This window comes from Malania oleifera, chromosome 3 (assembly GCF_029873635.1).
Source record: "Malania oleifera isolate guangnan ecotype guangnan chromosome 3, ASM2987363v1, whole genome shotgun sequence".
Lineage (NCBI taxonomy): Eukaryota > Viridiplantae > Streptophyta > Magnoliopsida > Santalales > Ximeniaceae > Malania > Malania oleifera.
The window spans coordinates 22,664,455-22,688,667 of record NC_080419.1 but is presented as its reverse complement, the minus strand read 5'-3'; the positions used below and the strand labels follow the sequence as shown (position 1 = coordinate 22,688,667).

General features: G+C 36.2%; 2 protein-coding genes across 4 annotated transcripts in view; one reads left to right on the top strand and one right to left on the bottom strand.

Annotated features, from left to right (window-relative positions):
• Positions 1-898: 898 nt before the first annotated feature.
• LOC131151603 (uncharacterized) lies at positions 899-13,884 on the top strand. Its single transcript, XM_058102863.1, has 5 exons — positions 899-1,076; positions 1,198-1,352; positions 13,221-13,279; positions 13,368-13,460; positions 13,545-13,884. Exons 1-5 carry the CDS (start codon positions 982-984, stop codon positions 13,602-13,604), a joined length of 462 nt encoding a protein of 153 aa, XP_057958846.1. The 5' UTR covers positions 899-981; the 3' UTR covers positions 13,605-13,884.
• A 129-nt stretch (positions 13,885-14,013) lies between these two features.
• The window catches only part of LOC131151602 (protein ALWAYS EARLY 3-like), a 106,613-nt gene continuing 96,413 nt past the window's right edge, over positions 14,014-24,213 (bottom strand). For all 3 annotated transcript variants that reach the window (XM_058102860.1, XM_058102861.1, XM_058102862.1), the window contains 5 exons: positions 20,782-20,928; positions 16,526-16,669; positions 16,197-16,415; positions 15,420-15,728; positions 14,014-14,370 (listed from right to left, as the gene is read on the bottom strand). In XM_058102860.1, the coding sequence (XP_057958843.1) occupies positions 14,206-14,370; positions 15,420-15,728; positions 16,197-16,415; positions 16,526-16,669; positions 20,782-20,928 (984 nt within the window). In that variant the 3' untranslated portion in view covers positions 14,014-14,205. The remainder of the gene's footprint in view (positions 14,371-15,419; positions 15,729-16,196; positions 16,416-16,525; positions 16,670-20,781; positions 20,929-24,213) is intronic.

Below are 24,213 nucleotides of genomic sequence, written 5' to 3'. Positions count from 1 at the left end.
TACAAGACCAATGATATCACAACGTATTCTATTCTAAGACCTCCACATTATATTCTATGATATATATTTAAATGCTAATTTTCTGTGTTGTTTCCTGTGCCAAATATTTTTTTGGGCACCAAATTGGATTATAGTTGTATTAAGAGTTGTACAACTAAAAAATGTGCTAAAGAACCCATGATAGTTTTATATGCACAAATATTTACATACGAAATTAAAAATAATGGTCACTTTGTTGAGTTGCAATTTTGTGGTATGAGTTCTCATTTGAAAAAAAAAAAAGAGTTTTCATTGTAGAAAACATTGGAGATAGTTTCCAAGAGAGAGAACATATACTTTTTTATGAATCTATGCTAATTTTGAATGGGCTAGGGAATAAGATGAACCTTAGACTATTTTATTATGAATGATCTATGTTATCTGATAATGATTTATAGAGTATATTCCGTTTATTACCTCAACATTCCACATCCTCCAAATAATCCAACATGCCGTAATAAAAGCTCTTGTCGTTGTTATTTTTTTTTGCCAAGCAAGGGAGATGTTACCTTTGATCTAATAGATTAAAATGTTCTATACAAGACTTGGTGATTTAGATTAAAATAAAAATCTAGTTCGACCTTTGTAACTTAAGATATTATGTAAAAAAACACATGATGGCGAAGAATAAACTCATTTTACTTTTATAATATAATAGGGCATTTTCCATCCTTGTACACTTCTATAAATTTTTATCGAGGCTTTGAACATTAACTAGTCTCCATTGTCTTATTGAATTTTTGCAAAATGAGGATTATATCTTCTTATTAAATTTTGCATTAAAGTTTTATTGCGCGAACTACTAAAGGGGGGAATTTTCCATTTTTCAAAAAAGCTCTGCCATGAAAACGACGCCGTTGCCTGATACGCTTCTCTAACCACATTGGTAGTCGTCCTTGGTTGGCTCAACAAATTGAATTGAGAATTTGAGGAGAGAGAGAGATGGAGGGACTGACAGAGGACGAACGAAGGGCTCTTCGGGGCAGCAAATTTGCGCCTCTGCCGGCACCGCCTCCTTCTTCCCGTTTTCAACCCAAGTTTGCTTTCTTCTTTTTTTATTTCCTTTTTTTTTTTCTCCATTTTTGGTGTTTTTTTTGTTTTGTTTTGTTTTTGTTTTGTGCGTTAGAGAGGGAGATGATGGTTGCGTATTGGGTGTAGGCAGGCTCACCCAGGGGGACCGGTGACAACCAACAAGGCTGCTGCTTTGGCAAAATTCCTGGAAAGAAAACTCCAGGATCCTAGCGGATTGGCTTCCCTAAACCCCGATCTTATTGAATTGGCTGTAAAAAATGCTAAACAGTCCGTAAAATCCTGTAAGTACCCAACCCTTCTTCTCGTCTTTGTTTACTGTCTATTTCTATTGATTTCCCAGCATTAATTTCTTAATCTTTGGAGCTAATATGTTGATAGGTCTACAGAAACTTTGTATGCCATTTATTGATATGCTCAGAATTGATAAATGATTTTGTAATGGGTTTGTGTCCGTTGCAAAATTGCTCATCCAAATGGTTATGTTCCGGTAAAAAGGGTTTTTTTTTTTAGTTACTTCGTATAATGCTTGTCTAAATGCTAGTTGGTCTTTCCTTATTTGTATTGGCTTATTTCCTTTAGATAGAGGTTCATTCTCTTTCATGAACAATTTTTTCCCCTTTATAAGTATGCCCCCATCAGCAAGTGGTTCAGGAATTCTCCCTTTCAAGGAGGCAGCGGGGATTTGACGAGGGTAGGGTACTACGAAAGGAAGTTGATCATGGATTATCAAAAAACCTAAATTTTATTTTTCCCATGCTTGAGTGATTAATGGAGATGGATTGTAGATTCGATGGCAATGTCTATGCTGGTTCAAATCTAGCTCGGCCCATAATTTGCTGATCCATCATGAGACAATTATAAATTCAGACACACCAATAAGAACAAAATAAACTTTGTGGAAATTTGAAGATAAAGGAGAGATACAACCATTTATAATGGTAAGGAAAAATCTAATGCTCGTAACAATACCTCAAGGGTATGTTGTTTTGGTGGCTTGGTTAGCTTAGGCTAGGCTAAGAATCCTTTGCTTACATTTGATGCAACAAAGATGTGGGATAGGATTGGCCTCCCTCACTCCCTCCCCATAGGCTAGGAGTGGCAAATCAATAAAAGACTAGACTACCCTTTAGTGTTTTTTTTTTTGGTGTTATTCTTTTTATTTGGGATATTTTGGTCTTTTAAATGATTAGCCTGCACTTTACACATGAAAATCCTAACATGGAGATATAATTATCATAGTCAGTCAATCTAATCTTGTCCCATAGATCTTAACCACAAAACACTGTTAGGAACCTTCTAATCCTTTCTTAGTAAGGTCTATCTTCTTGATGTTGAAGATCAAACCAAGTTACGAACCACTGAGGTGACAACCTCACACAAGGTGACTAACCTTGCCTAAGGCAAGGACTACCTGCCCCCACATGTTCTCTCACTCAAGAACACAAATTTGCAAACTTAATTACAAATTAAATTCAGCTCACTTAGGACTGAAGTCCTTTTACAAAAGAATAACCCCATAAAAACGAGCTCTCTAGACATAATAGAATGATTGATAGCTCTTGCGCATGGTTCGCCTGTTTTTCCTCCCAATTTGGTCATGGTACACACTGTATATGCTCCAAAATTTAGCTCTTTGAAAGAAAGAGAGAAAGAACGAGTCTTCAATGTTCACTTCATTCAAAAATCCCTTTTATCTAATTAATGCGAAATTAAAAAAAAAATCTAATATTCCATCTAAAATCCAATCTCATAAAAACATGTAAAATTTATCAAACATAGAGACCAAATATAATCTTACTTTATTTATAAAATGTGATCAAATCTTCTATTTAAATAAAGTAAGAACAATCAATCATTAAAAAAAAGGGCAGCCCGGTGCACAAAGCTCCTGCGTATGCGGGGTCCAGGGAAGGTGTGGACCACAATGGATCTATAGTACGCAGCTTTACCCAAATGTATGACTTTCTATTGACCAATCAAAATTAGTCAAATTAACATTATTATTTAAGCCTTTAACTTTGAATTTCAACTCTAAGCAGCTAGGCTCATTAAAATTTTTTTAGTTTTTCAATTTCTTTTTTATCTTGATTTTTCTTAAAAGGTTTTTGTTTTTTGATAGAAAATCTAAGCGAGGACAAAAAATCCTCCCAAAAAAACAGCCAAAGAAAGGAAAAAAAAAAAACAAAGGAAAAAGGAAAAAAAACTAACAGCACCTACTTAAGAAAACCTCTCTTTAATCCCATACGATCATAATTAGCAGAAGACTGCAAGTTAAAGCCAAGATTAAACACCATTATAGTCAAGATAAAAAGATTAGAGTCCGTTGAAGTCAAGATCAGTGCAAAATAGCTAAGTTTTTTATTTCACTAAGTGTAGCTGGTTATCAGGGAAGCAACTTAAACATAATTTAATCATCACATGAATCACATTTTTTATCAAATCATAATGTAAGTTGATCTTAAATTCCTTACTAGTAGTTAAATCACTACAAACATGAATAAGCAAATGCTTTAGATTAAACATTTATTTCAAACAAAAAATCAAATAATCAATCAAAGTCTAAGAATCAGGCAATATGATTAAGCACGTACTGGTTTTGACGTCACCAAAATTAATTCATAGATTCAACAGGTACCTTACCCCTCCTTGCCATGCATTTCTAATTTCAGCTAGTCATTCAGTGTTTTCCTCTTCTACTTCATTTTGGTTCTACCTGTTTAAGCTTCCTAATTTTATGAACTGGGTGGTTGTGCCTGAGTTAGTGTCCTAAGTTATTGTCTACAGAACAAATCTTTCTTATTAACTTAGTAAAATATTAGGAAAGTGATCAAGGCCTCTACTTTCTGCATGCAGACTACAGAGAGCACAAATATCAAGATAAATACAAGCTAATGACTGAGATTCTATATACCAGATTTGAGTTACTTTTGTTGATGAATTGAAGCATGTAGGTATTGTAAGAAAATAGCTAAAATCGCGTGCTTGAGCAAGCATTTGCCATTTTTCACTGATTATCTTGAATTCTAATAGCTTGGATGAAGGACATGTGAGCATAATTTTCCATTTTAATGGTTAAAATTGCATATCAAAGAAACAAAAAAGTCGCGTATGTATATCAGAAGCAAAAATTACAAGGGTTTGTATGCTAAAAGGGATTCAAAGTTTTTGCAAACACCTCCTTTCCATTTGATGAGTTGCTGTTTGCTTGAAACCCAAACTTAACAAAGCCGAAGACCAAACTACTTGATGTTACCTGCACAAATTTTTCTTTGTCAATCTACTATGTTTAGGCTCAAAGTAACATCCTCACATTAGCCTTCCCAATGCCATTACAACAGCTTCAACTAAAATCATTTCAGTCCTTCTTGATATATGCCTTGCAGCCTTGGACTTTATTCCACGCTACTGAACTATTTTAAATGAATTCCATTTTCTTGTCTCAAGTTTTACCAGCTATAGCTTCGTTTGAATGCATTTTACTTGCTATTTCCTCTTTTCATGCGTTGCTTCTGAGCTACTATAATATCCTTATTTTGGTTATCTAGTTCTTTGTATTTGTTTTCTTGACAATTCAACACTCTCTACAATAAATGTCATAACTGACTTCTTATCATTTTGATATTTTCCTGTTTTTTGATAGAAATTTATAGCGAGATAATAATTCTAGAAGCATTTCCACTTAAACCATCCTATTTGAACTTTATAGGCAGTCCAGACTCCAGTCCAATCTGTCATAATGTATAAGGTATTGAAATTGCTCAAATTTGTAGTGAGATTATATTGTAGAAGAATTTGCCACATATACCATCCTATTTGGAAGAGAGCATTATTTTCTATTTGGGGGTAGGATTACTATTATTCAGGCCTGCCTTGCTGGTATCCGTTGTATTATTTGTTTATTTCTAGAATTCCTATTTGGAATTTGGATTGCTAGTAAGCTTGAGAAAATTATGTGAGATTTCCTTTGGTCCAAGGTGGGAGGTAAAATGGGACTGTTTGGTGTGTTGGGATGTCGTGTGTAGGTCAAAACTGGAGGGGTTTTGGGTCTTGGTAATCTAGTGTCTAAAAAACACTTCCCTCTTGGCTGAGTGGCTTTAGCTGTTTCCCATAGAGGACTCATCCCTTTGGCATAGAGTCAATAAAAGTAAGTTTGGCCTGAATGCGAATGGATGGGATACCAATTTGGGATTTAGGAGTTCTTCAGAAAACCTAAGTTGGTGTTGGGTAAGGGTTCTTGTGTTTGTTTTCGGAAAGACCTCTGGTTGGGGAATGCTGCTCTGTCCACCTCTTTTCCCTTAGGTTCAGGGAAGAATAGCATTATTTCTTCTTGTTTTGTTGGTTCGGATGGTCCTTAGCCTTCATGGGATTTTCATTTTCGGAGGCTTCTCAATGAGTGGGAGGTGGTTGAGCTTTCTTCTTTGTCATTCATGTTGAATGATTTCTGTTATCCTTTTGAGGGTTTATCCTTGCAGATCCTTTTGTGATTTTTTGACCTGTTCTAATTGTTCCTTTCTGCTCCATTAAAAAAATAGGAGGCTTAAGTTCCCCAAAGTTAACACTTTTTTATCTGGTTGGTTGTGCTTAATAGGGTCAATACCAATAACTTGTTGCTGAGCAGGAGACTGTTTGAAGGCCCTTTCTCTAGATGCTTGTGTTCTTTGTTATAGCAGTTCAGAAACAGCATCCCATTTATTTCTGCATTGATATTTTGCCTGGAAAATGTGGAATAAGTTATTTGGTGTATTGGGAGAGAGCTGGGTTTGTCCGGAAATGGTGGAGGAATTTTTGGCAGTTTCCTTTTTGGGTTTTGGAAGTAGAAAGGATTTGGCAGCACTATGGAGATGCGCTTATTATGCAGTAATGCAGGATTTATGGTTGGAGCATAACGTGCACATTTTTTTCAGGGGGAGAATCTGAATTCTTTGCTGGTTTGGGAGAAGAGTTGCTACCTAGCTTTGATTTGATGTGTTGCCTCTGAGTCCTTTAAAGGAGTGAGCTTCTCGGATATTCAATGGGATTGGCTTCATCTAATAGCTTGATTTGTGTTTTTTGATTTTGTCCTTGATTTTTATTTTTTTCCCTGTTTTCTTCTAGGAGGATGTGTTATTCTCCTTCTTTTACATTCATGATCTTTTGATGAAATCTTTTTCTCTTGCTACAAAAAAATGGATTGTTGGGTCCTAAATCAAAATCTGCCTAGTTAATTAATGGTTTATTGTGTGTATTAGTTTGCTTGTTGTAGGATTATGTGATTTGGGGGCTTGTTTGTAATATTTGTATATTTTAGTGATGCATTTGTAATTTCATGTATCTTTACGGCTATGTGTAATTTCTTGTGTTATAGACTTTCTTATTAATAGCGTGTGAAAGCCATGTAGGAGGTGGTTATTGTTGAATTTGAATTGAGAATTAACATGTGTTCTTTTCTCCCTCAAGCCTAACCTTCTTCATTTCCTTCCATTCTCTCCTAAATTTCTTCTAATTTCTCCCTTGACAGCAAATCCATGATGCTATCCTGTATCATTTGGTATCAGAGCCCAAAATCGATCTCTGTTCTTTCACTTCAATCCCCCATTCTCCATTTCATTCTTCCTTCTTCTCTTCTTTTCTTCTTCATCTCTGATTTTCCTTCCGAATTTTCTCCTCTGTTCTGTAACTTCTCTCTTGCTGTCTTCTTCTCTTCTCCCTTCTTCTTTTCTCTTCTTTATTCCATACCTCTCCCAATTTATCCATACTCATTGCTGCACATTAGAAATTCTATCACTGCAGCACTGCATTGCCAAGAAAACAAACCTGAAATTACAGCTGCTGCCTCAAATTTCAAATGCCACTTCCCAAGTGTCATTTCGCGACACCCCCATTACCAAACAAAACAAAAACCCTCAAAAAGCGCTTCCCCAAAATTTCGTCACCATCCAACCAGCTATGTGGCCCCACATTCCGGAGAAAAAATTCCAGCGTTGGCCCTTCGAAATCCCTGAGTTCCTGGGATTATTTCTGCACACAACTACCCCCACCACCACCACCACCACCACCACCATTATGATTAGCATCCCCTGATCTAACTTTGCTCCAAACACCATCATCGGAAGGTCACTGCCAGCACCTCTGTGCCCACACACCATCAACATGCGCCTGAACCAGATTCTCCTGCATTTTCCAATTTCACCAGAAATTGCTTCCAACTGCGAGATTTTTAGTTTTTCCATGATAATTTGATTTGCAGTTTGATATTTTGATTGCGGACATGGTATTTTGTAAGCAAACATGATAATTTGATGCAAAAAGCAAGAACTTTGACTGCCAGCATCAAGAATCAGATTTCATTGCCATAACTTGTGAGTTTTCCAAGCGGGATTGGGAATAAGGTCAGTGGTTTTGCATAAATAGACTGAGAATTTGGCACTTATGTTAAGGGTTCTTTATGATAAATCTTGCAGCATATATATATATATATAGGAAACAGATGCATGGTGACTAATGGTGAGTTGTCTGCAAATTTGGAATTTTTGTCCGGCAGGGTACAAAACATGAAGAATGCCTTGGAGACTTACTAATGTATTGAATAGGCTAATTACTGAAGTTGCAGCCTTAGGTAAAAGGGTCATGGATGGAAAATGGTACAGCTGTTGCTTCTCATACTTTTGAGGTCTGTGAATGCCAAAATGATCACTTGATTAAGGGAATTAAATTAAACGTTCCATATTTTTATTGGTGATGTTCTCCTCATAAATTTGATGATTGTGTGTATTCTTTAGAATACTATTTTCTATGGAATGACATGAATAGAAAGTTGTATTTAGCTGAATCAAAATTAAAGGGAACTACTCAAATTTGGTGGATTAAACAACAGGAGATCTTTAGAAGAAGGAGATTTGGTGAGATTATAATGTGGTATGAGATGAAGTCAGAGTATAGGAGTGCTCATTTGCAACTCTTTGATTTGAAGCAAGAAGAAAAGATAGTGATAAGAGTACACTAGTAGGTTCTATCATTTGGCTACTCGTGCCGATATAGAATGAAAATAGAATGTGATGATAGCTCTGTTCAATGTTTGCATTGGGGAAGTACTTGTGGCAGGCTTGATATATATAAGTGAGCAGTGAGAACCAACTTGACCAAAAATCTAAAGCCTATTGGGTCTTTGGCCCAATCATGCATATAGGCACCCATCATCCACTCAAAATTTTCAATATGAGACAAACTCACAAGTAGAATTCTCAATAATCCCCTCTCACCTGCAAGTTCTAACCACTTCCCTTTGAATGGAAGCCATTACTCAATCATTAGGGAGGGCGATGGAACCATGGGGAGTTCACTCAATGTTATGAGAATTAGGTACACACCTCAACTTTACAGTGTTGCTTGTCGTGAGTTATGAACCATCGGCTTTGATACTACTTATTAGCATTGGGGGAGTCTTTGCATGGACACTTGATATACATGAGTGAACACCAACTTGATCCAAAAGATCCTATTACATCTTGGGCTCAACCATATATGAGCACCCATCCTTCACTTTATTTTTTTCAATGTGGGACAAACTCACAAGTGAAATTTTCAACATACAAGAAAGGGTTGAAGGTAGCTATTGCCTCTTAGCTTGCTACCTGTCATCTCATTATAGTTGGGGATGCAGTATCGCTTGCCACTTATATCGAGGAAGTTATGCAACATAATCTTCCTAGTGCCACATCAATCGTTTGGTTTGAGAAGAATGCTAATGGAGTTGCGTGAGAGAAGTCAATTGAGCAATTGGGCAAAGGAGTTCAGACTAATACCCCTTGGAAGACTCTTGAGAATTTTGAAGCAACTTCTGAGGTCCAATTATTAATTGAGTGCTTCAAATGTCAAGGATTTGGGCATCAAGCTACACAATGTCCTAACTAAGTTATGTTTTTTTGCAGAGAGTGGAGATGATGACTATTGGAATTGGTGTATTCCCAAGAGGAGAAAAGAGGGGGGGGGGGGGTGAATTGGGTATTTAAAATTTCCTTCCTAGGTCAACTAACCAACAACAAGATAACACAACCTAGGGTCGTCTAAGCATTCCCTAATAACACAGATGAACTACTGAGCAAATATTTAACCTAATAAACCAATCTCAGTATTATCAATCATTCAATGCATATTAGTAAAACTATCAAAACAATAAATAATAACATGCAGGTGCAGAAAATAAATTGCGAAAAAATAATAGCTACACCAAACATGTTATCGGGGTTCGGCCAATACTGCTTACGCCTTCGCGTCAAGCTCACAAGTAAGAGGATTCCACTATGGCTCGCTTAACGGGTGGAGCGGCACATAATACAAAACCTTATAGGATGGTGCACCTAGTTCTCCTAACCAGGTCTGAACCAGTTTGAGACTTTTCACAGGGCAAGTCTTCCTCTTCCGATCACACATCGGGAATACAACCAATAAAATATTTGTGTACAAATAAATTGCTTCTAAGACAAGCTGATGTGTACACCAATAAGCTCAATATGCACTCTTGTATGATATGAAAATAAGCTTAATGTGAGTATGGTGATTTTCTCATAAAATAACCTTTGTATAAAGATGTTTATGATAAGTGCTCAAAGATTTTAACCCAAATAAGAAATCTCTCTAAAAATATTTTTTCTAAATAAAGTGCTAGATAATCTAGGGTTTATGGCTCAAAAATATTTTTGCACGTACGAGCAAGTGAGCCTTTGAATCTTGCAATGGATGTGCAAGATTCACAAGTAAGAAATAGTTTTTCTCTAAAGATGTTTATCAATGAAAATATATGAAAAAAATTTAGGATTTACTCTCAAGATAATGATTTTAAAAAAATGAGATATGAGAGGATAAGCAATATGATTTGTAAAAAATAAAATGCCCAAGATAAAGAATACTCTCTTGAAATGATTTTTCGAATAAATAATAAAAAGAGGATGAAAAACTAGTTAGGAAGATGAAAATATGATATAGAAATTTCAGAGGATTTTCTAACTAATCATCTTTACAATTTTGAGTTAAATGAGGGTAGACTTGGGTGAAAATATGATTGTTGGTGACACGGAGGTCATTTTAGAAAAAAGATTAATGATGTTTAATTAAAATTAAGTTCGTTTACCTGCGGTAAAAAATTGACCAACTCGAGAGGTTTGGTCAACCATATTCAGGATTCGGTTGACCGTATTGCTATGTTCGGTCGACCGTGGTAATTTTCAACTAAGAATTCGGTCAACTGTCTCAGGGCAATTTTGAACCCTTCGAGGTTCAGTCGACCAAGGCAGGTTCGGTTGACCATTTTATAAGGTTCGGTCAACCAAGTTAGCTTTGAACTAATGGTTTGGTCGACCAAGTTGTTGGGAGTCATACACGTGCTAGTTCGGTCGACCATGGAGGACACACTCATTATAGAACGGTCGACCGAGCAAAGTCAATATGTTGATTTTTGATCGGTTCTGTTGACTGAGGCATTTATATTGCCAAGGGTTCGGTTGACCAAATCTTTGACTTTGGTCAACTTTCTCAGTTCGATCGACCAATGTCAAATGACCTTGCAAAGGTCGGCCGACCAAGGCAAGGGAAATTCCTATTTTGCCCCTGAGGTTAGTTATGGTACTTGTCCTATTCCCTATTGTCCAAGCTTTTAAATTAAACCAAAAAATCTAGCGTTGATCGACTAAACTGCCCCAATTTTGACCCTAAATTCTTTTTTAAACCCTTGTGAATAAGTTATAGTATTTTATATTAAGGGTATTGTGTCCTAGGGTCAGCCTATGACCTTTGTTCGATTTCCTACGGTCAATCTATGGTCATCGGAGCCTATCATTTACATCATGCATGTCATGCATTATTACAGATAAAATATAAAGCAAAATACAATACAAATAAAATTTAAATGTCTTCAATCTTCTTTACTCTTATGACTTCCTTGGAATGCGCCAGATGATATGGTCTTTATGTTCCTCCTAGCTTCCATCTCTTCCTTATGTGTGCGCTAAAGTATTAAGTTTGCTTCAAGCACTGAATACATACATAAGTAACTTGCGGTTTGTCACAATCAAAACTAGGGATCGGACTCAAAAAGTCAACAATGACGATGACATTCAAGTAGTTGAAGCTGAAATAGAAATCTCAAGTGACTTAGATTATAACTGCAACGTAAAATTTGTCTAGTACTCCGAATATGCTTGCCTCCCACAAGGTTGAAGGTAAAGAGATTGGAGGCGAACTAGCATCTTTTGGAAGTCAAACCTCATTCCTATCCATATGAAATTGCTTGGGTGAACAATACCCTCAAAATCTGTTCTCTTGTGGAGGCAGTGCAATCACACAATGTGATATCCTTCCTCTCTAGATTTGCCATATCCTTTTGGGCTGTGCATGATGGATATGAAAATTTTTATTCCTTCTCTATCGACCGAAGAAGTATAACTTGATGCTGTCTTGAGTTCTTCCACTTACCAAATTGAAGTGTAGTTTTAGTTAATTTCTTATGAAGCCAGATGATTCTATTCATGGTGATGGACTCCTTGCTACTTTCCCCAACTTGATGGAGTTAAGCTCTTTTAAGAAGGCCAGAAATGATGTAGGATGAGAAGCGTGTAATTGGATGGATAATTACCCAATTTGGAGGCCTTTTGATTGGGTCCTTAACCCATATTATGCTTAGTTAATTAGTAGTTATTATATGTGTGCTTCCTTTGCTTGTAGTAGGATTATGTGTTTTTGGGGTTTGTGACAGGTGTTCTTTCCTCTGAAGTTTATCTCTTTCTCCCTTCTTCTTCCCTTACCCTTCTCTCAATGTCTTCTAATTTCTCCTGTGGCAGCAAATCCATGATGCTGTCCTACATCAATTTGTCTAAGGATTTGTCGGCTAATTTCTTTGTGGGTTATGGCAGGAGTGGAGATGGTTTGGAGTTAAGAGTGGTGTGGGATTTTTTGCTGTTTTCTAGGGTATTTGGTTGGAGAGGAATGCTCATATCTTTAGGGGGAAAAAGATGTCATCTGTGCTGTGGAATATGATTCTTTTGAAAATTTGGGCTTTTGCAGATGGTTGTTTTAAGTGGGTATATTTTCAGATTTACAGCATGGTTGGAAAGCTCTGTTATTTTGATTGTAATTTTTCTTCTTTATAGACCCATTGTGGTCCACCCATTCCTGGACCCCACATAAGCAGGAGCTTTGTGCACCAGGCAGCTCCTTTTTTTTTTTTTTAATTCTATTTCTTAGGAGGATTTCTTATGTCCTTTTTATTTTATTTATTGTACATTCTTTCTTCTTTAATGATATTTCTTCATTTCTACCAAAAATAAATATTGTAATAATGAAAGCAATTAATAATAATAGTAATTTTTAATATAGTAATAATCATAATAGTGTAAACAAATAGTAATAATAACTTTTAGTAGTATATATATTATTACTACTACCACCACCACTACTACTATTACAAGCGAACAAGGTGCAATTTCTTCGTCTGAGAGCAACGCATTAGAGGGATATTTTTTTGTATCATTTAGTTGGATATCCATTAGAATCCTAGAGAGCTCAAGGGAGAGTTGAGTTTCAAATACCTCTGTTCCAAGGGTATCTTGCACTCCTTAGGAACCCAAAATACCTGCCATGTAGGATTCCATGGCTTCCTAAATGTGGAGCGTCCAACTTTCCAAGGGGCCACATTTCTAGGAATTCTTAGAATAACCCAAGGCAAACGCCCCGTATAGGCCAGCATCTGATTCCTACTTTGATGACTTCCATTTCTTGTTGTTCGAATAGTTCTTGCCTTTTCAAGTTAATTGTACATCAATTGCTTGAGTCTAGGGTCATTAGTCTTGGTCAACTGCATGTGTATTTAAGAGTTTGATCTTTGGTGATATATTTTTTTTCATTTAGTTTTGTCAGTATTTTTATTTTACCCTTTTTAGGAGAAGAGAGAAGAGCGGGAACAATGTGAGGGAGGGTTTTGATGGGATGTGGGCTTTGCAAGGAAGAATTAATGAACCATTGCACCATCTCTTCTAATGTTTGTCAAGAATCTCTGATTTGATATATAATAAGACAATAACATGGGATCTAGCATGACTGTAGAAGCTGTTCACTTTTCACTCATCCTTTTCTTTTTTATGCAGAATTTTAAATCATGCTCTGATTTTCTTGCCTGTTAGGTGGGGCGTCGAATTCAGGTAGAACAGTTCGACACGTAACATCTTTCAGTGATACTGAGGTGCTTTGATATTACTCCTTCCTATAAATGTTTCTTAAATGCTGTTGAGACGTTTCTCTGTCACTCTGGGTCACTGTTGATTTCTCAGGATTTATCTCAAGGGACAATGGAAAATCATGAGCCTGAGAGGCAAAATAAGAAGAAAAAAAAGAAGAAAGATAAGAAAAATAAAAAGCAGAAGGTTATTTGCAAGGGCTTTTTTAATTGAGTTTCTTTATGTTTGAACACGAGCACTTGCCTGATTTTTATTTCTTGTCAATTGCAGATGGTGGGAGACCCAGGACTTGTCACTGTTAAAAAGCCTAAAAAGAAGTTGAAATTGTGACACAGAATGTCGAAGAGGCTTTAAAAAAGATGGGCATTAGTTGCCGAGTGGAAGATGCATATTTGCTCGTGAAGTAGGATTGCGGTGATGGCAAACCGGAACGTGTTGCTGATCCCACAAGTTTTGAAGGGCAACCTAGTTTTAAGATGTTATTTTTTAGTTGCAGTTGGCTCCTGGATAAACCACATGAAGGCTTTTTTGTACCATGTACTTTAAGTTTCCTGCCATCAAGTCATTGCTTAACATCAATCAGTTATAATGGTTATCCCATATTTGCTCCCTTTTTAATCTTTCAAGTTCATGCTCCTCTTGTCAATCAGTATTTATTTATTTATTTTTATTTTTATTTTAAAAATAGGGCAATTAATCCATGTTTAAACTATTAAAAGAATGAAAATGTGCAGTAGGATGGAAGATAAGGTAATTTTCATATATTGGAAACAACATTACAGAGTTCACTTCAGTCTACATTAGCAAATGAATGTTGGAGTGGGTGGTTGGGGAAGCTTAATAAGGACATCCAAAATCCGAGGACAAAAGACCTGAACATATGTCTGATATTGCAGATTTGCAAAATCCAGAAAAAAGTTGGATGAGTGACCTAGATAGGTATAAGTGCCAATATTTGGTTCCGTATGATCCCCATGCACTTCTGTATCTCTGTGTAAATTGGAAGGTTCTGTGAACTGCAAGGCTGCAAACTTGTAACAGCAGAGTCAAGTATCTGAGCCACTTCAGCAGGTGGAAATTGTCTTTCTGTACACCTCTGCATTTTTTTTTCGAGAATGCACCAGGAGAAGTTAAACAAAATTTGTAACAATCGGTTTAACATTGTATGATAAAAGGAGCATCTGTAAAACCAAGCCTAAACTATAACAAAGAAAAAACAATTCAACCAAGAAAAATCAAGCCTATACTCATATATCTTGCTTATGAAGTCATATCAAGTGTTGGTGGAAGTTCTTCATTGGACTGTCATCTATATTTGTACCATACAGGATTAAACCTAAAAATACCAAATGGTCAGCCAATTGTTTGATTCTACTGTATCTGGAACACTAAAGGCAAAATTGACATGACTTAATTTTTTTTAAAGAAAATTTTATACAGCTAACTTGTGCATCTAAAACAGCTTTTATAAAATACAAGATTCGTCTTCTTGCAACCAAAGACATCAGATGGTAAAGTCACTCATAGCAGAACTTAGTATGGTTGTTTCCGCATTCAACAAATACTGGCTCCAAATACTCCACATCTATTGTGTTCCATCTTGCCTTTGAAATGTCATGTTACAATGTTCCAAGGATTGGTTGAGGTTTCCAATTGAATGGATAAAGTATTTGAGGGAGTTTTCAGCTGAACTGTCCATTCATCAAAAGGCACTCTTAAATTATTACACTTGCCAATGGCTGTTACATATACGATCTCGGAACTGCATGTAAGAAAATTATGGCGCTACTTTTTAATGTAAAATGTTAATTGTATGTGTAATATGTTCACTGAATATAACTACTGAATATAACTACTATAATAAAAAATTACTCTTATTGCAACTAAAGAAATCAGATATTAAAAGGCAATAACATTCTACAAATGCCAGCTTCCATTACTCCACATATAGCCACGCCCAACTCATAGATGTACTCAATAATGTCTTCTTTTTGGTTGTTGTTTGTGATGTTTGAATAGCTGTTAGTTGTCAAACGTGACGTGTTTAAAACTCGTCTTCATCTAAGTTTATAGTCTTAAATCTTACTATTGCAAAGACAACATAATGGATAAAGATGAACTTTGGGAATATAATCTAAATTTTACCTGAATCATGAGCAAGGTAGCTACACATTGTGCGATAAGTTCTGAAGGAATTTTTGCTTCACTTTGTTCTGATGCATTATTTAACTTAGAAGCCAGTTCATGACCATTTGCTGGGGAACTGGATGTACAGGAAGACGATAGATCCTGAGAAGCCAAGCTGCCATGAACTGGATCTGCAGGTACAATTGTTCTTGTAGCTGGCATTCTGGAATCACTGGAATCATCAACTGAAAGCTGGTTGCTCACATAATCTATAACTTTCTCAATCCTCTCAGCATCATGTCCTCCACCCATCAATGATGACATTGCCTAGTAACAGTGATTGTGGAAACAGAAATGGATTAACAGCAATTGTGGATCTAAAAATCAAGGTAGCCATTGTGGTGGATAATTTAATCTTATTGGTCCACCTACATTCTTACGAGAAACTATCGAGCTGCATCACCCCTACAAATTTTTTCCTGAGTCTCAATGTAAAAATACATCAAATTTTCATTTAGGATTTTTGAATTGACCGAGCAAAATGGCATTTCACCAATGTGATAAGCATCATGGCAGAAAGGGGCTTTTTGCCGCCCCATCACCAATAGCTGGGGAAGACAAATTATAATTTGTAGTCTGGATTCAGGAGATAAACAAACAAGATGCCCCAATTAAATATCTTTCTTCAAAACAATAAAATAGTTTCGAGTTTGAAGGAAGCAGTTGGCTCTAATCCCTGCAGGAAAACTGCTACTGTAAAGAGAGAAACTGGAACAATACAGAAAGCCATTGTACCTGCACAGCCACATCAACCATTGTTTGGGCTTTTGTTCTCGAGCTTTCAACAATATCAGACACAGGAGATCTCAACTCTTGCGAGTGAGATGCAATACAACTGAAAGAGCTCAAGTGATTACAAAGGTCACCAAAACTATCTACAGGACTCAGTCTTGTAGTGAGGTAATTTCCTTGATATGTATTGCGCTGCCTTAGGCAAAGCAGAGCACAAGAAACCTGTCAATGAAACCCATCAATAAAAGAAACTACTTTATGGCTATAGAGCAAAATAGGTACAAAACTGAGTATTAATCCATGGTGAGTATTAATCCAAGGACGGAACATGCCTGTGTATCTACTTGGTCCAACTGGACAAGCACAGCAGCATATTGCTTTTTAAAAAGCTCTGAATCCTTGAGGGAATTGTCTCCATATTTTTGGTTTTCCAACACCTCATCATTCATGCGTCTCAGTTCAGACACCAGTGCTTCCTACAAAATCTAACATGTACCATCAGTTCACTTCTAAATTACCAGTGTTGATGACATGACTGCCTTCCCACATATAGCTTCCAATTAAGGGAAAAATGAGGTTAAGATTACAGGGTATTATTTACAGCTGATTCAAAATGTTAAGAAAACATACAGCCTATGGTCAAGCAAATAAACTCAATGAAATCCTCATAGCTGAAATACAAAGCAGTGGAAAATAATAAAGTAGTGAAAAAAATTTGAATATAGTATTGCAGTCTTTAAAAAAGACAAGAAACTCATGAATATAGAGAAAGAAAAAACAAGCTGAGGCTCAAGTTCTCAAGATTTAGGATAAACTACAAGGAAGCCCAACTGTCTAGTCCTAAAATCAATTGAATTCCATTGGAGGACCAACCCTAACAGAGCATTCCACTTCACAGCACCTTGATGTCTCATTACAAGGATATTGATTATTGAAAATAAAGTGAGAAATGAAGTGCAACAAAGGAAATGTCAGTCTTTCGTTTGGTAATGAACACAGAAATCATTTGCATCCAGAGAGAATGACAGAAAACATCTACAAGAGTTGTTTGAGAGACATGAGCATCTCTTCCACACTGTATGATCACTGCATCCATATACCCGAATGCCTAGTAGTTGGAATAATATGGGCAGCACTACTATCAGCTCTGTTGACTTAAAAAAAGGAGGTGTAAGTTTAGGCATTTTTCTTTCATGATTTTTCCAACTGTAGATGCAGCAAAATGAATCAGATGATATCTGAGTTGAATAATAGAATATTATTGATAAGATATATTTTAAGGCCGGATATATATATATATACATTCTTGGCCCACAGCCCAACAGCTTAAGCTTTTAGGTAAAGTAGTGATATCAGAGCCATGGTTGCCAGAAGGTCCTGGATTCTAGTCTTGTTACCTGTGTTTAATGTAAGTTTCCCAACCTAACAGCTTGAGCTTTTAGGTAATGTGTTAATCTAACAATATAAATGTGAAGAATGAAAAATCATGCCTTAAAGAGAAACCCAAGTATGTTAAACTTAAATGTTAGTAGTTTCTACCTTTACCCCCAATGCTTAGAATGTCTAATTCACTAAAAACTACTTGACACATATAACTAATTTTAGTTGTTTAACTTTAGAATATTTATTCCAGTACAACTAAAAAGGTTCTTCATCGACCACTTTGGTTCATAGTCTTTACCTTTTGAGCAGAGAAAAGGAAAAAAATTAGTACATTTAATTAGACAATGATGCAGTAGGTAGACAATGATGCAGTAGGTCATCATACGCCCTTTTATAGTCAATAAACCTCAAAAAAGAATGAAAACAAAGAATCCTGCATTAAGCTGGATATGATTGGGCATTTATAAAGTAAACAATTTTTTTATCTTTTTTTTTTTTCCCACAACATCATGGAAGGAGCGTTCAGGATAACTTGCCTGAAAAGGAATAAAAATCGCCAATCACAGCTTTCGATGCCCCTCTCTACTCTCATTTGCTAGCTTAACTTGGAAATAGTTGGAATACTTGTATTTCTTATACTATAATTATAAAATTCTAGTCCCATGCAATGACATGGATGCATAATTTCTTCATGTCAGAAGATGTTAATGAACCATAGAATGTAATAGAATGCAAGTCTCCCATTTATGATCAGGTTAGCTACTAAACAGTAACTAAGCACGTGAATGAATTGCATACCCATCCACCAACTATTTCCTATTTACATTGGGCTCTTGTTGCCTCGAGGAAAAGACAACTATGGGAGAAACAAAAGATCAAATTTCTAAATGTTTAGACACTAAAAGATTATTCAGATGCATCTTTATGTAGATGTTGAACTTGAGTTATGGTTATAGTGATCCAGCTGAGAAACTTTCCCCGGCAGATATATTTTTATTTTTGTTTTGGTGACCTTTGTATTAAATGTCATGAAACTCTTAAGTCAATGATTAGTAAACAACTGAATTTTAAAATGGTTGTTCTCATATATTACGAGGCCAATGTCATTAGATACACAAAGATGATTGGTAAAAAGAGTAACAGATTGATTTCTCGCTTTTGGTTCTGTATGGAACATGGGAAACATGAATAAAAGGACGGAAAAATTGAAGGAGTCCATTTTTTCTTGTTTGTTTATCAAGGAAAATGAGAAGGAAAACAAAATATATAGTAAATCAATGAATACTATTTTTTATTTTATATAATTTTCCAAACTTCAATCATATTTGAATAAATATTTGTCCTTAATAGTATTTGGGATGGAGAGAATATATTATTGAAAATTGATTTCCTTTGAATTTCATTTTTCTTTTCCTGCTAACTAACAAAATTCTTGATTCAAATGAAACCCTACATATCCAAATTATTGGAAATGAGTCTTCCTTCTCCTTGGAAGTGATGAACCAAACACTGTTTACTCTGATGGCTATAATACAAACTATGCTATATACATCGGGCAAAACTAAGAGACAGCATGCCTTAAAAGTAAAGTTTGCAGAACTGAAAGTGCTAAGATGGATGGATGACATAACTCTGAGGGAAAGATGACTAAGATAGCTTGCACAGTTGTACTCAAGACCAAATAACTCTCCAATGAGGAAGGGTGATTTAGTTGTTATTAGAGGCAGTAGAAGGTGGAGGGGTAGGCACAGAATAACTTGGGAGGGGACAGTGACTAGGGATTTGAGGATATTTCCCTAGAGCATATGGAATGTAGATAAATGAACTATATGGTCGATCATACCCAATGGGACTTAATGCTTGGCTGCTGTTAATAAGCCTGTGATTGTCATTATTTTTTGATAGAAAAAGAACCTTATTGAATATCATACGAAAAGGATACAGAAAAGGAGAACCAGCAGTCCTCAAACAGAACAGAAATGAAAAAACAACTTAATAAAGCATTCCAGTTTCTTAACAACATCTTGAAAACAGCAACCCTTCAGACAGCCAGAAATATAAGTCCAAAGAGAAGCCCGGTATTGGATCCTGTCCCAAGTAAACCCCACTGATAAGTTCTTCCTAGTGAAAAAAAATCTAACATTTCTTTGTTTCTTTCCAACCAAATACCCCACAATGTAGCTCCAAGAGCAAATGTCCACAGCCTTCCAGCACTTCTTACTCTTCTCAAAACCAGCAAAATAAATAGACAAAGAGCTTCCACTGAATTTGGACTAACCCATGTTTCTCCAAATACCCCAGAGAGAAACAAATTCCAAGCAAAAGAGCAATTAATAAACAAGTGAGACACATCCTCTGAACTATTACCATACATAGCACACGTCTGGCGACAAAGCTTAAGAAGGTCTCCTATCCTGCGGCAGATTGTTGGTGCTAAGCCAAACAAAAGCCTTAATTTTAGAACGAAATTTAGCCTCCCAAACACCCCGATAGAGAGGAAAAATTGAATTAACCTCGGTAAGATGAGAAAGAAAGATTTACAAGAACTCCCCCAAAGAATCCAAAGATCAAACTCTAGCATTTCTACCAGAAATATGACAACTCTCCAATAAAATAAGTAAAGAAGACAAATTCCTCCACCTCTCTATCATTCAAATCCCTGCTAAAGTGAAAATATCAAGACTAAGAACCCCTTTCAGAAATAAGAAAAGAGGAAAAAGGAAATCACATAATTATTATGCATAGACAGATGATATAACCAAGCAAAAGAAGAAGATAAAGCCACCCAAGGGGATCTTTCCAAAAACTAACACGGTTACCAATTCTTAATTATTGTTATCTTTTAAGAATAAAAACTGAAAAATTATAGAAATGGCTTTATCAATTATTTTATCCAGAGTATTTTGGATATATTCCATTGAAAGAAGTTATATAATGGAATTGAAAGAAAGGAAAAAACTTAAAAAACCACCGTGCAAGTGGACAACTGAGGACACCAAGAATAGCCAATGAAAAATAATAGACAGCAGGTAAAAATAATAGGGATTGCAAGTACAAAAGAAATATTGGCAACTATACACGGAAGCAATGTAGTTGGACATAGGCAAGTCAACCAGATAAGGCTCTGTTTAGTTGCTCTGATTAAAAAATATAGAAATATAAACATCTAAACCTAACACATAAATAAGGTGTTAAGGTACACAACCTTTTTGTCAAGAGCGTGCGTCAGTTCAGAGATAGCATGGACATCAGCTTCCTTGGCTTGGACATGAGCCGGCTGAGAATTTGCTGCTTGTTGGTTAATAGCCATTCCATTACATCCAACCTTGTCATTAGCAGTTGTTAATCCATCCTGCTCAAAACAGATCCCTTTTAGATAAATCTATAATTGTACTTCAAGATGTTTCAAATATACATCGTTTTAAACTACGCAGACATGAAACAAAGGCTATAGATTCAGGTAGTACTAAAGGAAAAGGTACATGACATATTAGAGAAATTATAGCCTTATGTAGCTTGAAAAGACAAACAAAACAGACATACAGCCAACACTAAATAAGGCAAGGCTTTGCTGAGTGAACAGGGCTCTACAAATGTACAATTCCAAGAATTTTGAAGACTACTCCATTAATATGAACTACCAAAAACTTCAATTTCCATGGCAAAGCCAGCAAGATATGATTACTTTATCTCAAGTTTTCTTCCATCCCCATCTCCTTGTGAGTACTGTGAGAAAGCCGTGAACCTACTGAAGTTAGTTAATTCAGTTATTTAGTTGAAAAGTCAGCAGACAACTCAGCTTACAGTCAGCAGAACATTCACAATAAAATTATTCAGTCAGCAAGTTGCAGCCAGTGTGATTCTTATTCAAAGTTCTGTTCAGTTTTCCAAAGTGGAATACAACTGTCATCCATTAATAGCACAAGAGTGAGTTATTTAGTCTAGGAACTCGTCATATTCTTTGCCTTGTTTCTAGGTTTATTTAATGAGTTGTTAAGTCCCTAGAATATTAAAATTTCCCATCTATTCCCCATGTACTCTGCCCTATAAATAGTAGCCTTATCCCAGTCATTTCAAGTAGTGAAAAAATAGAAAAGAATCTAAAAAATCCAGCAAAAAGTGCTGCAGCACTGTAGCTTTTTATATATGTAATTTCTTCATCAAGTCAGTAAATTAAAGAGGCATTTTTCAGTATTTTTCTTCTCTATTTTTTCAGTTTTTCTATTCTTCTGTTCCAAAAAAATTTGGTATCAGAGCCATGTCGTCCAGCACCTCTTCCTCTGCTAGAACTATGTTAGTTATTCTCAAAACCAAGTACCCATCTTCGAAGGAGAAAATTATGGGTACTGGGCTGATCAAATGAAAATTTTCTTCATTGCACGAGACTTACGGGAGATTATTGAAGAAGGGTATGATGATTCAACTTCAGCAAATGATGATTCATCCTCTACAAACACAAGCACAACAATCTCATCTCAGAGATCTGCCCAGAACAAAGAAAAAATAAAAAATAATGCTCTTGCTTTGAGTTATCTTCATCAAGGGATCAGCAAAACCATCTATCCCTGCATCTTTGGCATTCAAAAGGCTAAAGACGCATGGGAAACACTGCAGAAGGAATTTCAAGGAAACAATAAAGTAGTCTTGATACGACTACAGTCTCTTTGGAAGAACTTTGATTGCTTGGCAATGAAAGATTTTGAAAGCATCAAAGATTTTTTCTCCAAGGTTGCTGAAATAGTCAGCCAAATTAGAGCTTATGGTGATCAGATGGAAGAAAAAAATATCGTTGAAAAAATTCTCAGAAGTTTACCACCAAAATTTGATCATGTAGCTGCAGCAATTGAAAAATTAAAAAACCTCCCAATTATGACCATGTTTGACCTCTGTGGTTCTTTAGGAATCACATGAGGAAAGAATTAAAAGATCTTTAGGTCAGCCCTTGGAGCAGGCTTTTCAATCAAAGCTTAATTTGAACCGGAAAAATCAAGAGAGGAGGGGAAACTTTCAGCAACAAGACCAGTCTCAAAAAGGCCAAAATAATCAGTCCCGTGGTCGTGGAAGAGGCCGTGGTAGACGTAGGAATTTTCAGCCTCAAAGGTCCAGCAATCAAGGACAGAATTGCATTATATGCAATAAGTCAAATCACACCTCAGCTGAATGCTATTTAAGGTGTAAAATGTGCCGCATTCCAAACCATTCAGACCGAGATTGTTGGCACAAAAAGAATGAAAGTTCAAAAGCAAATTTCAGTAAGGAAAATGATGAAGAGCAAGTGTTTCTCACTTGTCTCAATACTGAAAGCAACGACGACAAGGTTTGGTACCTTGACAGTGGCTGCAACAATCATATGATAGGTAACTGTGAGTTATTTGTTAAAATTGATGAAAATGCTTCAAATTCCGTTATTCTTGGTGATGGGAAATCTGTAAAAGTTAAAGGAAAAGGTGTAATAGCAATGCAGTCCAGATTAGGTGAGCAAAAATTCACCAATGATGTTCTTTATGTCCCAAGTCTTGCTCACAATCTCTAAAGTGTGGGGCAGTTGATGCAAAAAGGATATCAAGTCCATTTCAAAGGAAATGAATGTAGAATCATAGACAAGAAGAAGAACTCATTGATGGCTAAAGTTGAGATGACTCGAAACAAGGTTTTTCCACTCTCCATCAACTAAACAAGTCCAGTGGCTTTGAAGAGTGAAATTTCAGACGAATCTCAACTATGGCATCTCAGATATGAGCATTTAAATCATAAGGGACTGCAGCTTCTTGAGCAAAAGGATATGGTTTGTGGTCTTCTCCAAATAAATCAAATTGAAGGAGTTTGTGAAGGCTGTATTTACGGGAAGATGCACCACCTTCCTTTCCCCAAAATTTCTTGGAGGGCCAAAGCTCCTTTGGAGCTTGTTCATGCGGATATATTTGGTCCCACAAGAACACTATCTCTTGGAAACAAAAGGTATTTCATCCTTTTTGTTGATGATTTTACTAGAATGATATGGTTGTATTATATTCAGCAAAAATCAAATGCCTTCTCAATATTTCTAGAGTTCAAAGCCCTTGTTGAAAGGAAAAGTGGTATGAAAATGAAGACCTTAAGAACTGATCGTGGAGGTGAATTCATATATCACCCGTTCATGAATTATTGCAAGAAGGAAGGCATTCAAAGGCAACTAACAGTGAGTAGAAGCCCTCAGCAGAATGGAGTTGCTGAAAGAAAGAACCGGACCATTGTTGAAATGGCTTGGAGCATGTTAAAAGGTAAAGGACTTCCTAATTCTCTTTGGGCTGAAACTGTACATACCATTGTTTATATCTTAAACAGGTCACCAACAAAATTAGTGAAGAATAGAACTCCCTATGAGGCTTGGAGTGGGAGAAACCCAGATGTTAGCCATCTGAAAGTGTTTGGTTGTCTAGCCTACTCACTCAACAAAGCTCCTAATAAGGACAAGTTTGATCAAAAGGGAGAAAATCTTCTGTTTATTGGGTACAACGATGAATCAAAGGGCTACCGGTTGTTGAGTCCCATTAATCACAAGCTGATAGTGGCAAGAGATGTCATGTTTGACAAAAGGGGAGTATGACAATGGACTTCCAGCGGCCATAACTCAACAAATATTCCGAATTTTGTACCA